At 35.9% G+C, this 15,168-nt stretch overlaps 1 protein-coding gene across 2 annotated transcripts in view; it reads right to left on the bottom strand.

Moving 5' to 3' along the window:
* Positions 1-15,168, bottom strand: part of RUNDC3B (RUN domain containing 3B) — a 42,984-nt gene that overhangs the window by 16,733 nt on the left and 11,083 nt on the right. For both annotated transcript variants that reach the window (XM_085227370.1, XM_085227368.1), the window contains exons 3-8: positions 12,426-12,559; positions 11,292-11,377; positions 7,682-7,771; positions 5,321-5,401; positions 4,221-4,386; positions 646-803 (exon numbers count right to left, since the gene is read on the bottom strand). In XM_085227370.1, the coding sequence (XP_085083496.1) occupies positions 646-803; positions 4,221-4,386; positions 5,321-5,401; positions 7,682-7,771; positions 11,292-11,377; positions 12,426-12,559 (715 nt within the window). The remainder of the gene's footprint in view (positions 1-645; positions 804-4,220; positions 4,387-5,320; positions 5,402-7,681; positions 7,772-11,291; positions 11,378-12,425; positions 12,560-15,168) is intronic.

Raw genomic sequence — 15,168 nt, 5'->3', positions numbered from 1 at the left:
GGCTGTGAGGATGTACTACCTAAGGGTTGCAAGACACTTGAACACTTAACATATTAAGAGTCACCTTTAGTATTAAAAAATTTAAGACTTGTTTTGTTATTTGAGTCTTTTGCATTGCATTAAATGCGAGTAACTCATCAATTCGAGTATTTTTAGGATTACAAGATGAACTTCTACTGTGTGCAAGACCTACTCAGATAAAATAGAACCCATATAAAGAAAGAAAATAAGTTGTTCTTTGCCCTCTCCTGCCTCCCTGTTCCCTGCTTAACTTTTAAAAACCAATATTCAAAAGGAAGTTATTTCTAATAATGTCATTTTTTTTTTTAAAGAGTAGCCTTAAAGCTGGAATTAATGAAATATGAACAACATTTCAGAAAAATGTGTAAAAAATAGTCTAATCAAATTTAGATTTGCAGAAAAAAGTTCAGAGTTATTCAGATTTACATGAATACATTTTTTCAAGGGAGGCATTTCTGAGTGTAAGAATTGTCAGAAAAAAACGCAAAAGCTGAGATATATTCATTTCTTTAAGTTTGACTCATTTCCACAGGATCAGAAGTTCTTCATACTGCATACTTAAATTTGAATTAAATAAATTTACTAATTCTGCTTTCACAATTTTTCTCCATTATGCTAACTTACAACTGGTCTTGCAGTTCCATAATGATATATTCCAGCTGTTCCTTCTCCATTTTATGGGCTAGATCCATATCTTCAATTCTTTGTAGGAGCAGCTTATTCTGTGAAACAGATTCAGATAGCTGGTTTTCTCTGAGTCGTACCAACTCCTCAAGGTAACCCTGGAAATAAAAGTGTTAGAAAGTTTTAAAGAACATTCAAGCAGAGAAGTTTTCCTTATGTATGTTCATGTTTTTCTGGTTTAAAATAAATAAATAGAACTGTATAAATTTTACTCTGATCAGTAAATTGACCTAAGATTAGTAAGATGTTTCTTAATCAGTACTGAGAGAATCAAGTTCTTACCCATGTGTCAAGAATGGTGGGTGAATCAGTAAGACAGTAATGCCACAAGCATGAAACTTGCACAGAGCGATCACCAGCACAAGAAAAAAATCAGGACTCAACCAAAAAAAAGAGAAAAAAGAATGAATCTACACTTTATCTGTCTATCTGTACAGTTAATGAAAGGGATCCCAAATTATTATAGAAAATCCAGTTGCTCTGAAAGCCTCTTTCTTGGGATAGAAAGCTGCAATATCACAGTGTATGTTAAAATAACAGAGAAGAAAGTAATCAAAGTGAAGACTCATCTACATGAAAGCATAAGGTAGGAAAACTGGTGAAGGTCATTTCTAGGAATATTGGATATGTATAGGTGCAACATGCATTTATATCAGTTTTCCAGCTGGTAATACAAAAGATATGGGGCAGTTCTAGTCATACTCCAACTGAGTAGTGCTTTGAATGTAGTTAAAGGTACACTAGGACATACTTAAGTTCCCTGCCTCGCAGAAACGTCAAACAAACATTTAATGAAGATTTTAGACATGAAGCATCAGTAACACAATAACATTAACAATACCTGCATTAGTAATGACATGAGATGTGTCACCCCACCAGTGAAAGTATGTAAAACTCCAGTATAAGCAGTACACATAGAATTTGTGAGCTTACTACACAAATGGGAACAGCTTATACCATTCCAAAATAAGGAAGGGATAATTTCCACATAATTAACAAATGTGTAAACTATGACTCATTAATCTGGACAAAAGACAACTTGGAAAAGACAAACTCATCCTGTTTCCAGGGTGGCATGGAGAGGGCAGGAAGGAACTGACTGTTCATTTTTTGAAATACAAGAGCTACACACCATCAAATGAAGCTACTAAGAGCCAAAATCAGTAGATGGAAAAGGAGGCGGCTTTTCACACAACAGATGGTAGACATGCAGAGCACCTTGCCAAAAGAAAAGAAGTTTTAATGCTAAAAAGTTGCATGGGATCTAGGGGATATTTGATACATCTCAGGTTATTAAACAAACCATATCAGCTTCAGAAAGTTCTTCAGCTGATACAGGTTGGCCAAGAGAGTATTACAGGAGTAAAAGTGCATAAGTGTTTTAATTTGTTGTTATTCTTCCCTCTGTATCTACTTTGGGCAAGCATCCAAGATAGGACAGTAGGGCAGACAGATCCTGGTCTAAACCAGCACAGCATTTTGACCCAATAAAGCAATGCTGTGATTTACCTTGCTAAAATAACACCTGGTCCTATCCTACTTTTCACACAACTCAGAAGATACAGATTCAAATCAATCCGATGTTTTAGTCTGGAAACGCAGCCAAAATGCTGACTTAAATACATTCCTGAGCCTCATGGACTGTTGGGGTGGGAAGAGAAAGGTTTTCAATTTTGTTTATTTGTTTGAAGAAATTCCTCAGAACGGCACATCCTGGTTTACAAAAGCAAGGAAAACATCTTCTGTACCAGAGAGCACCACAAGGAATACAGCTCCTTCCAATCAAAAGTGGTACTGGACTGGACGAGAAGATGGTATCACAGCAAGTTGAATGCCAACTTTTAATAACAAGGAATCAAAAATAGAAAAGAAATAATTGTAAACATATTTTAAAAGGTACTGCCCACAGCTACCATCTCACAGTAAGTCTGACTTGTTCACTTTTACCTAGAAAAACTTTAACTAGGTTCTCTCACACACATTATAGTAACCCAATTCTAATTCTGCCCATTTTCTATCAGCACTGACCTTAAGCAATCCACAGCTACATTTATCCTAATAATCTGAACATATTCAGCACTCCTTCTCAGGCACACTGTTCAATATGACTATAGCTACACTAAAACTCAAGTTCCAAATGACCATGTCTGAAGTCAGACTGTTTGTTGGGAAACAACAGTTCACAAGTGGTGACCTGAAGTTGTGTGTGAGAATGCTAGCTGCCCCAGGGCAAGACCATGGCCAAACATTCTTTTAACTTAAATACATATGTGACTGAGTTGGTGCTGGGACCTGGGCCTTTGAAATAGTTACTTCAGCACATTAGCCATGCATATTCTCTGACTTTGATCAGAGTTTACCACAGTTAACATACTGAGTTCTCAATTGCTAAAAGATTCATTCTGATATCTTCTGATCCTCTTTTTTTCCCTTTTTTTTTTTTTCCTCTCCAGTACAATAGGAACTAGAAAGGCAGAGAGGTAATTTTGTAATTCCCTAAACTAATGGAAATAATTGCACCTCCAGGCATCCTTATGTAGTTTCAGCCTTTCATATGTTTACTGTGTTGAGCATTTCAACTAAGAAAAAAAAGTACTAAAACCACAAAGTTACTTAAAAACATTAACCATTTGTCTAACATTGTCTTCTCTTCCAATTTTTATTTTACTTTTCCTTTTCTATTCCTTTCCACTATTTCTTTGTTGACTATGAATTATTCTCCTTTATGCTGTTAGCTAATACACCATTTGTATCTATAATTTTAATATGCTACTATAATCCACTGACAAACATCTTGCTTTTTAAATGTACTGAAATGCTAAATATACTGAGAAAGTGTGTCCATACATTGCAATTCCACTTCGCCTATAACTTAAGAGTTTTCTGAGGGATGGAGGGAGAACCTACCTTTGTTTTCTGTAGCAACACTCAGTATGTCACATAAGCTACTCAAATCAAATACAGAACACATTCTTTCCTTTCTCATTGCAGCCTGAGGCAGGTCTTAAAACTACAAACATTTTCAAAATTTATCTCAGTATTACTGAGAAGATAATTATGCATTTCATTCCTGGACAGATTACTTTGCCAATCATTTTGTTTACTGTTGAACTAATCGTTTAATGTTACTACCATAATAAAAGTCTTCAGCTGGGATACGATGAGCATTCATAAACATACATGGTGAACTACTAAAGAAGAGGGAAACCCCATGAGCAGTCAAGTTCACTTCAAACTCACAACAGTTTCTGAGATACACTAACTGTAAGACTGGAAAAAGAAGCTGCCAAAGCTTCTACATTAGAAGCTGGTCCCTGAATTATTACTCTTTTCTTCCCTCTCCCCAGACCTCTATTCCCTCAAACTGCTGAGCAATGACATTACACTTAAGACCACCTACAAGGAGCTAAATAATATTTAACATTATTTTTCAGCCTTTACTTAAATGGCTATGTTACCAGTTGTTCAGTGATCAGACTTGGCTCCATCTCCCCCACAGAAAACGAATCTCTTACCTTCTGTTCCAATGCGAGGCGGTACTTCTGTTCTACCCTTTTGCATTTGTTGTACCAACTGTGTTCATCCACGATGACAGAACCAATGTTCTCTGGAGTACTGCCTTCACTGCCACTACTGCCCAGTGTTCTTAGCTCTTCTTCATCACTGCTGATGCTGTCAGAACTGAAGAATCATACTTATTAGCCAAGTGAAAACCTATGTTAAAATGCAAATTCAACTTGAAATTAAAACACCATAGTTGCTAAAGATATCTAAAGCCCTCTAAACCCCTAACAACGGGGATAAATCAAGCACAACTTCTGCTTTGACCTTTATTTGTAAAGTCACCTGAACGCTTTACAAAAGTGTACTTATCATCTTAGTTGAGTCTCAGAATGGTGTCTCAGGTAAGTCAGACAAATGTATGCAGGATATTCTCCTGGAATATAATGGATTAATGTAATACAATATGCTATTTAAGGAAGTGATAACTTAATCTATCCTTCATGATTTTCAGGGCAAACAGCAGCATCTGAACACAAACTGTACTAAAAGAAAAAAATGCAGAAAATAAAAAAGTGGTTATGTTTAAAAAGATACATTTAAATGAGAGTTGTGGTTACTGTGAAAACCATGTGCCAGTTATTTCACAGAATGTAAGTATGCCCCTAGATAGCATGCAGATACAGTGTTAAAATATCTCCCCATCGTCCAGAATCAACATGTGCCACAGAATTCAGACATCTGTCCCAAAGATGAGCATTTTAATTTATCCCAATACCCATTTAAAACTTTCCATCATAACTATGCTTTTCAGTACATTAAGAGTATTTACTAGGTTTTCTAGGTTTTTTTTAGTAGTCTAATTCCTTCTACCCAAAGATCTTAAGACTTCATAGGATTATAATATTTTATCAAATTATTTATCCTATAAAAACATAGAAGTCATTCATTCTTTACATGCGTTTTGGATTTTTTTTTTCCTAAAGTAAACAAGTATACAAGTTTATATATAGATAAGAATAGGATTTTGAATGCAAAATGAAAATCACGAAGACCAGTATGACATAAAACTTTCACTTTGTTAATTAAAAAACAATGTAGAGATAAAGAGTACCTTTCGATGAACTTCAGGTAGGGTGTGTAATCTATGACAGCTGGAAAGGTGCCATCCAATCCCTTACCCTTCAGACAAAAACTGATAAAACAGAGAAACAATGGTAAGATTATATCAAGAAAATTATATGACAATGAAAGATGAATCTTACCAATGTGTAATCTGATTTTTTTCTTCTTAAGGCCTATAGCATTCAACAGAGAAAACTTGTTTAATACTATAGGATAAAAAAAAAAAAAAAAAAAAAAAAAAAAAAAAAAGACAAAAAAATTCCTCAGAATAAGGACACAGATCAGGGCAAGCAGTGCAGACACTGATTTTTAAATCTTTACTTTTATTCTAAAAATACAGGTGGATTGCGAGGGAATAACAATATAAGGAAAGTTAGCTGAAACTACAACATCAGAAGAGCTGTAGATGAGTTTGAAATTGCCAGTATTTAAACTCAAAGTCTCTGCAGAATGCTTACATAACCATTCTGCTATTTTTAAGTAAAAAATCAGTTCTGAAAAATAGTTCAGACCATCTCCTTTCGATTACTTTCTGGTGTTGGGCTGCTCTAAGATGATGAACACCAATGAAACTAACATTCACAAAATGTTCTTGAGCAGCTGTAGCTTTATAAATATCTCATATACACTGTATTCTTTTCGTACTGGATCTAAAAGACAGTATTTGAATCACATTTTATTATCACAGAAATGACAAAATTAATTATGCTTTCACAAAGAACAAATTCCTCCCTTCTCTCAGCTTTTTCTAACTTAATTCAAAAGTGCCATTTTCGACAGTGCAGTCACTTCAGTGGTATCTAGAAGAACATCAGAAAATAAAAAGAAAGAAAAACAAAGCAAAACAAAAAACAGCCCCTAAACTCGTACTTATTTGAAGTATACCTACAATTCTACATTGCTGTGGGGAAAAAAAATAATAATTCTGTCATCATCTGAGTTTCCCCAGCTCTACTCCCAAAGCATTTTTTTTTTAACAGTTCACAGAACCACAGAGTGGTTTAGGTAGGAAGGGAACTTAGCTATCAGCCAGTTCCAACCCCTCTGCCACGGGTAGGTAGGTGGTTTCACTGGATCAGGCTGCCCAAACCCCATTCAAGCTGGCTGCAGCTACATCTTCTCAGGCAACCTCTTCTTATGCCCCACAACCCAGTTCCACAGAGATAAGCGAGTTAACATTTGTAAGAGTGTTTGAACTGAAAAAAGTAAACCAAATACAATATGCAAAGAACGGCTACAGACTCTCAGCCATTTAAGTCACAATATTATGAATAAAGTGGTATAGTAAATGCTCCTGTAGGTCCACGTTCCTATTTTTCCCAGAAAATTTCTTGGTTCGTAAGAGCTGCAGTGACAAAAATTTTAATGCCTCCAATGGGAATAAGTCATTACTCTGAATGCTATTAAGAGATACATACAAAATGTGTTCATACTAGAAATCAGAGGATAAAGGAAGAGTACATGTACTCACACAACTAAGATCACATACAGATACTACAAGCCACCGAGGCTCATGGGAGCCAAACGAAGTCAATTCATTATAATTTATGGCAAGATTTACATACTGCTGATCTCCTCTTGCTACGCTTCTTATTCATATATTGCTATCCTCCTGCCAAGTGTAGCATATAGAAGCATTTTTATTTTACATAGTGTAAAATTGAATGCATGAAATCTGGTAAGACTTCAATTTGCTGTATGCAAAGCTAGCTCCCTTATCATACTGCAACATACTTCCTTTCCCCCACAACATATGGTGATCATACACTTAATCCAAACCAATGACTAAATACTGGCAAGAGAAACAATCTTGCTTTTTAAAATGCACACTCCATTTTAGTTTTGTTTTGTGGATCTTTGCTGTTGTTTTTTTAAACCCCAACCAGACATCCCTTTCCCATCCTCACAGTGGTACTGCCACTTATCTGACTCCAGTAGGAGTTAGCTCAGCCAGTAACATCTTTACTTTCTCTCCTTGTCTCTCACGCTTTGTATCCACTTTCTATCTGTAGACAGCTGAAGTAAAGGCTCACTGCCACAAGAAAGGAAAGCCCTTATTCAAACCCTTCCCCCCCTTTTTTTTTTTCCTTCTCTGAATCAAGCTTTACGGCCACTTATATCTTCCGCAATTACACTTCTGATTGCCTTCAGGATTTTGAAAGAAATATCACATAATTATTCTGTATTAATTATGGCATAACTTTGTTGTTATCCAGAAGAGCCATTCATGATCTCTCTCACCCTCCTCCTCAGCTTTGTCTCTCATACTTATCAGCTGAACTTAACAATGTTTTCCATAATGTGTAATCATTTCTGGGAGCACTCTACAAGAAGCATGCAAATACAATACCTGAAATCAATTGCATTGAGTCCCAGCAGCATACCAGCAAGCATATTTGCTTCTTCACCAAGAACAATTGCTCCATCCTCATAAAATCTCCTTCAAGAAAAGAAAAAAAAAATACCTCCATTAACACTACTTTGTTTCAAATAATGATTGTTTTCATGGTTAACAGAAAATTGAGAAATCCAGTTTAAATAAAAACAATCCATGTGAACCCCAGGGGCACTCATACTTAATTTCAAATAAAGCAAACCGATAGACTGCACAATGCAGAACACTGTAATTTAAAACTTCAGACAGAAGATGAATTTATAACATCACCCCTAATAAACAGTAGAAGAGGATGGACAAAATGCAAAGAAAATGACAATACCTTGTATTTTTCTGTTGAAAGAATGAAATCGCATTCAAAAAACAAATTATTCCATGGTAACAAAAAAATAATAGTTCTAGTTACACTACCTTTCTTCTCCCAGCTACCAAAGAAGCTACTTCCAGACTGAAATGTTCCACAGGACAGCTAAATAGGGCCCTCCGTTGCCATGTATGGTTTTGTGATAAGAATTTGTAAATGCTAAAAAGACGAAATGCAGTCTGTTCAGCGAAGTATCATTCAGATGATTCAGAGAGATCTCAAGTTGGCTGTATGGCAGACAACCAGAAAAGATATTTTGGGTCTCAGCACCTAAGTCTGTTTGGACTCCATAGTAAATGAACACTGCAATAAGCATGCTTTCTAACATTCCCTTGTAGTATGGAAAGGAGATGTCCAAGACTTTGGATGCTCCACAGTGGAAGCAAGAAATCTGAGAGACGTCCTCTGGGATGATAACCTTAGTCTTGGAACTAGCATCCCTCTGATGCACAGATTCTGCTTCCTAACCCTTGACTTCAGGCAAGATAACAGAAGGCTAAAGCAGAAGCCTATCAAGGCAGAATACTGAGCTAGATGGACTTCAAAATAAGTTTATTTGCAAACTAGAAACAACGCTCCCAGTACAAGTAAACCTTTCAACTGTTACTTCTAAAATCACTGCCAGGTAACAATCCATACTGTGAACAGTAGCTTGTAAAATGGTGCCTGGGTAGCATTCAAGCAAAAAGATGCATCGCATAATTAAAACACTAAGATGTTAGCTTTTTCATTTCTCAAATCAGCTACAGTAATCTAGCCAAAGCTAAAGTCTCCTTGGAAAACTCACAGATCCTCACTCAGTGCTGTAACTGACACAACACAACAGGAAAGACTGTGTGCTTTAACCTAAGACTGCGTTGACCAATTTTTTAGAATAAAAATTGTGCACTCATGCTTAATCCAACCCCCTACCAAGTGTAACATACAGATCCAGCATTAATAATGAACTGTTTCATTGAAGTACTAGGCCTAAAGTCACCCACCTAAACAAATAGCAAGATTTAAGAGCTGGCAATATGACAGATGCAGTATTCCACATGCATACGTGAAATACACGCAGAGTTTATATATATAAGCACTAAATACGCAGCACAACCACAATGCATCATTTAAAAATGTAAATAAGTTGGCAAAGCACCACCAAAAAAATCAAGCCACTTAATAGGAATCCAAAATACCACATGGGAAAGAGAATGCATCCGTTACTGTTGGTAGATCTAAAGTCCACAGCACCAAGATTTCAAAGTGTAACTATTAATTCTAATAAACATATTTTAAATACTATTTCAAAACAAAAACTGCATATATTATGTTAGCAGCACAAGAAATTGATTCCTAACTCTTTAGCACTGAAAGAAAATCCGATCATAAAACATCAAATTTGATCAAACATTAGTTTGAAACTAATAAAATAGCTAATAAAATAAGACTGCTGTTATCTCCTAGCAAACAAACTGCATCATCAAGCAGGTACAAACTACTGCTTCACTATACATGTTCTGATCCCCCTCTTCCTCCTCATCTACCTCTCAAAAACCCGAGTGACTCTTCCGTTTGATGCAATGTAAGTTAATTTCTTTACCAGAAATCTTTGTGTTATCAGCTTCTTGTCTACTGTAAACACAAGCAAACATGGAATAATAAAAAAAAATAAAGATAGGACTGGAAATTTCAGTAGAACAGTATGTTTACCAAACTGTGTTTCAAGGTCATCTTAATATTGGGAAAATAAACTGAGATCTGTGGAAAAATATTTTGAACAGAAATAATACTCCAAATGAACAGAAGTTCTTACAGAGTATATATTCTTCACTATGTCTAAAACTTTTTCAGTTCAACATAAGGTTCCACAACTCATGCAGACTCAGATGTTTCCATCACAAAACAATAAGATGTCGCTGTTACAGGATGAAATATTACATAATAAATTGATACACTACCTACAACCAGTCCAGAATGGTGAAAATAATTTCTGTCACAAAGCATATTCTTATCTGTAACAGCTTTTATTAGCAAGTGGTACAACAAAAACCTGTTGCATGTTTTTCATATTACATCACAAATTCTAGCTATGTCTGACCATTATTTCTGTTCTGCACTTCTCAAAAGCTTCCTGGAATTCCCTTCCTTCTTTCTCCAAGACGAGTTCCCAGAAGTCTAAAAAACGTATTTTTAATATATTGAGTCTTTCTGACATCAATACGTAATTTTGAAATGACTTGTATTTATTTTATATACCTTCAAGTGCAAGGACCTGCACCTGGGTCAGGGCAATCCCAAAAATCAATACAGACTGAGGGAAGTGGATTGAGAGAGATGAATGGATGAAAAATTTAACATGAGCAAGCAACATGCATCTGAAGTCCATAAATCCAACCGTACCCTGGGCTGCAACAAAAGAAGAGTGACTAGCAGGGTGAGAGAGGTGATTCCTCCCCTCTCTTTCACTCCTGTGAGACCCCACCTGGCACTCACTACGGCCTCAAGCAGTGATGCGTCCAGCACAAGAGAAACTGTCCAGAAGTGCACCCACTCATGTGCAGGAACACTGCTATGAACACAGGCTAAGAGTTGGGGTTGCTTAGCCTAGATGAAAGAAGGCCCTGCGGAGATCGTAGTAATGCCTTCCAATGCATAAAGGGGGGCCAAGGAAAGATGGGAAGGGACTCTACCACCGTGTACAGACAATGGGTGGTAAAAAAGTGGTAATGGTTTTAAACTTAAAGAGGGTAGATAAGAAAGAAATTCTTCACTACGAAGGTGGTTAGTACAGGACAGGTTACTTGCAGAAGCTGTAGCTTCCCCGTATGTGGAGGTGTTCAAGGCCAGGCTGGATGGGACTTCTGAGCCCCCTGATCTAGTGGGTTGTGATCCAGCCCATGGAAGGGAGGGTTGGATGATTTATTGCTATCACGCTTCAATTTCAAAACATTGTTCCTTCTTTTGAGAGGTTTTCTTTTTAACCTTTCAAGAATTACAAAAAATTTCCACATTTTACAATCACTAAGGGATTTTTGCAATAGCAATTCTGCAGTTTTAACCATGCTAAAAATCTTAGAAATTGATACTAACTCCAGATGTCTTTCATTAGGTTACATCTCTTCAACCCATACAAATTAAGTGCAGTATTCACTTCCAAATTTGAGTCTCACACTTCAGCAACAATCACTGAAATATTGCAGAAATAAAAGTCTTAGAGACCTGGTTGTTTTGAAGTCTCTCAGAGCTGTGGAAATGTATTCAGACAAATGTTTTTCCATAAGTGCTACTCTGATCCAGGCTCGACCCTGCAAGAAAAAGCAGATATCAAATATTTAAACATTACAGACCAAAACACTTAATTTTACATCTGAAACTGACTAAAATTGAATTACATGGATGACTTGATCCTGATTATCAAAATTACCACTAAACAAAATTTGTTGTACTTCATTACTGCAATAATGAAAACAAAACGTAAATTCTTACAAGTAAACTTTGTGAAATAAAGTTTTCCAAAATTTGGACTTAAAATTTCTGTCAACACATTTCCAGCTTTTTCAGTATGGACATCCAAAATTCTTCCCACGTGCATCTTTAAAAATGTAACACTCCTATCTGTACTAGTTGCACTAATTGGCTTTTTATTACTATTATTATGTATCATGGAGTTTTCCAGAGAATAAATGAAAGTTAAATTAATGTATAAGCATAATTGAAAAAGTAGCTTTGCATCTTATTGTTTATTGAACTTAAATATCCCTGAGTACTGCACACCCTGAAGATTTGGGAATTCAGAAATATCTTTAAAATAAGTCTCAAATGCAAGCAATACAATTTCTGTATTCTAGGATGTGAATCTCTCTAGAAAGTATCTGGAAACGAGTGCATAAACTATAAACAAAATGGAAAGATAATAAGGTTAGAAGAAAAATGACATTTCTACAATTTTAACCTATCTTTGGTAGGCATGCCCACAAGAATTTAATTTCTCTCAACTTAATGCATTTTCCAAAAATTAAACAAGCTAGAAAACATGAAAGCAATCACTTTATGACATACAATATCTAACGAATAGAGAATTTGAGATTTATCCTAATGAATAACAGAAATTTAAAAAGAAGCATTCAGATTTAAGTTTTTGGGGTATTTTTTAATTGTTTTTGCTTTAAAAACAAAAGAAATATTTACTAGGGTCTGTATATCAAAAATGAATTATTTCAAATAAAGAAGAATATCACAGGGCAACTTTAATCACATGTTCCTGGGTTTTTTCCTTGGTATAGAATTGTGAGCTATACTTTACACAGAAGAAAAGAGAAATACTGCAGCCAAGCTGACTTTTTTCTTCCCTACCTTAGCTCTAGAAGAACCAACATTCTCCATGTTCTCAATACTGCAGATGGAATTGTGAGAGACTTTTCGGCAAGCCACCCGAATGTAGTCCCAAAAACTACGAGTACTTTCATAGCCAAACCAGGTGATCTGACCTTAAATCAAAATACAAGAAATATAAAAATATGTGAAGATTTATGAACCTTCTTCCCCACTTAAGATGAGCATAATTCAGATCCTTCCCTGTGTTTCCTATACACACCCTGCAAAGACAGCATTTTATGCTAGCAAGTCCACTAATTCCCGAAAACTGGCTGCACGGTGGCAAAAGGAACTTGCATCATGATGAAAACCAGTGTGAGAGGTAAGTGTGAGGCTTTTGCCTTTGTGCCTGTATTTGGTCCTTTTCTTCCTTGTCTGGACTCTATGGTAATACTCAGAATTCTACATAGGACAGTTTACTTACAACAAAGCACACACGATTGTGAGTTAAAACCATGATGACAAAGAACAGTGAGTTTTGTTCTTCATATGCATGCATAGGCACGCATGCAAAAAGAGCAGCCTTTGCTGTGGTAGTGTTATCCTTATCTTAGGAGTTAATTTGGAATTGTTTCATAACGTGCTTTCAGTGGAGGAGAAAAGATGAACAATCAAAAAAGTTGAGCAGTCACAATTTTCTTTACTTAGAATACACACACAGTACACCTTGACAAAAATGAATTGAGCAAGTCAACATCTCTTTTGGAGTGGTAACCAAAGCTCTCTCATTATTATCGCTATTATTATTTACCGCTTGGAAAGTGTTACCATTAGAAATCTGTTTCATGCAAAATACATTTCAGAGGTAACACTGAAACTTAACAGCACACAACTGCAAACGGAATGTAGAAGAGTAAGAGGAACGTTGCCCTCCAGTGACTGGCATTATTGCATATTGGCATTTGGAAGTGGCTCTGAGCAGCCTGGTCTAGTGCTTGGTGACCCTGCACACAGCAGGAAGGTTGCAAATAAATGATCATCATTGTCCTTTTCAACCCAGGCCAATCTGTGATACATGCAAAAACTTTTATTTGTATAAAATAAGCTCTTATTTTTAGGCTAATTATATTTCACATCTTGAGTTGTATTTTCCTGAAGCTTTACTAATTTCTCAGAAAGACTTTTAATTCTTTTGCTTGTTAGAAAGTTCAGACTTCAAGAAAGAATAGTACACTTTTTTGCACGGTACTAAACTGACACTGCAAATCATACATACTAAAAATAAAATGCCAAAATACAGTGCCAAGAAGATGTGTACCTAGTACAATGTAGCTAGCACAGCCAGAGAAGTGTCAAAGATTGACCTCAGCAATCCTAACAAATTCAAGGTTTTGCTTTTTTCCCCACTAGAGGATACGTACAACTTGACTGTGTGACACACCTGCTCACTTTGCCGCATTTACTAAATACCAAGCTTGATAAAGCACATCAAAAAAACCACAAACATACCAAGAAAAAACTAGAATAAAGAAACTCAATATGCTAAAAGAAAAACAAAATCCCAGTGTGCTCTAGCTACAGCATATTCAGATTTTATCAGCTCTAAGGACTAAAATAAGACAGTATTCACAAGGTAACTGTCTATGAACTTACTATTTTTGCTGAAACATCATGTGCAGTGGACAGTGTAATTCAACACCATTTTAACATCACCAAAAGCTATTGATATTTTTTGTATTCTTTTATCATATTAGAAACACTTCTGCCCTGAGGATTGTACCTGCAAAACTGAATGCAACTTAAGTGTAAAGGTGTCTTTATGACAGTAGTTCCAGCCCCAGCTAATAAAGGCAAGCATATCACACAATAACTTCTGTGATCTTTTCCACACTGCACTGGGTGCAGAATATATTCTGCAAAAAAAAAAAAAAAAACAAAAAACAAACAACAAAACATATAGGTCTTTGCCCTATCATTTTCCGAGGTTAAAAAAACATATTCCTCTACAATGGAAATACCTACCAGCACACAGCATTTCCTCGGCTTACACTGATTAGTAAAGCAAGCTGGTCACAATTACAATATATTTTGGCATAGCAGAGGGCTGTGGTCTCACAAGCAGCTTTACACAAGAGTGTGACTCTTTTTGACTTCAGAAGAAATAGCTTTCACTTGAAATTCGCAGCAGGAGCAGGACCTTTCATTAACCAGGGACTTCTAGTTTATCCCTGTTAGTTCACAACTTGCCTACACTCTGGCAATCAACACTATCTTAAAGAAAAGCAAGATTTAAGTGTACGTTTTGATTTCTGCTGAAGTTTGTAAGGAAAGAGTAAGTTTCCTGTAGAGTCCAAAGCTGTTTCTACTCATTCACAGTCCAACTTCAGACCAAGTTCTGCAGTTGCAAAGCAGTAATGATTAGGATGCTCTAAGGTACAGGTAGATTTTCTCCAAACTTTGTTTAGTTTGCAGAAAATGTGCCCATTCTGTAAATAGTCTGAATACAATTTATTAGTAATAAAATGGCTTGTTGCTCCTTCGAAGAATTTTCATGGTACATACTCTTGTTTTAGGCCTCTAGAATTAATCATTAAAAATTTACAGTAGTTTATAAACCCAGTCCACCAAGACAAATAGATATCACTTAAGATTCTTCTCTACACAGGAGAAAGTAGACACAAAACGCCCAAAGAACTTCCTATTTCATTCTAGCCAAAAGCAGTAACAGGGTCACTATGTGCATATAAATACTAAACCTAGTAACAAACGCTATTATTCTTAG

The sequence above is a fragment of the Meleagris gallopavo genome, chromosome 6, assembly GCF_905368555.1.
Source record: "Meleagris gallopavo chromosome 6, MGAL_WU_HG_1.1, whole genome shotgun sequence".
Lineage (NCBI taxonomy): Eukaryota > Metazoa > Chordata > Aves > Galliformes > Phasianidae > Meleagris > Meleagris gallopavo.
The sequence above is the reverse complement of the archived record's forward strand: the minus strand, read 5'-3'. Positions and strand labels throughout refer to the sequence as shown.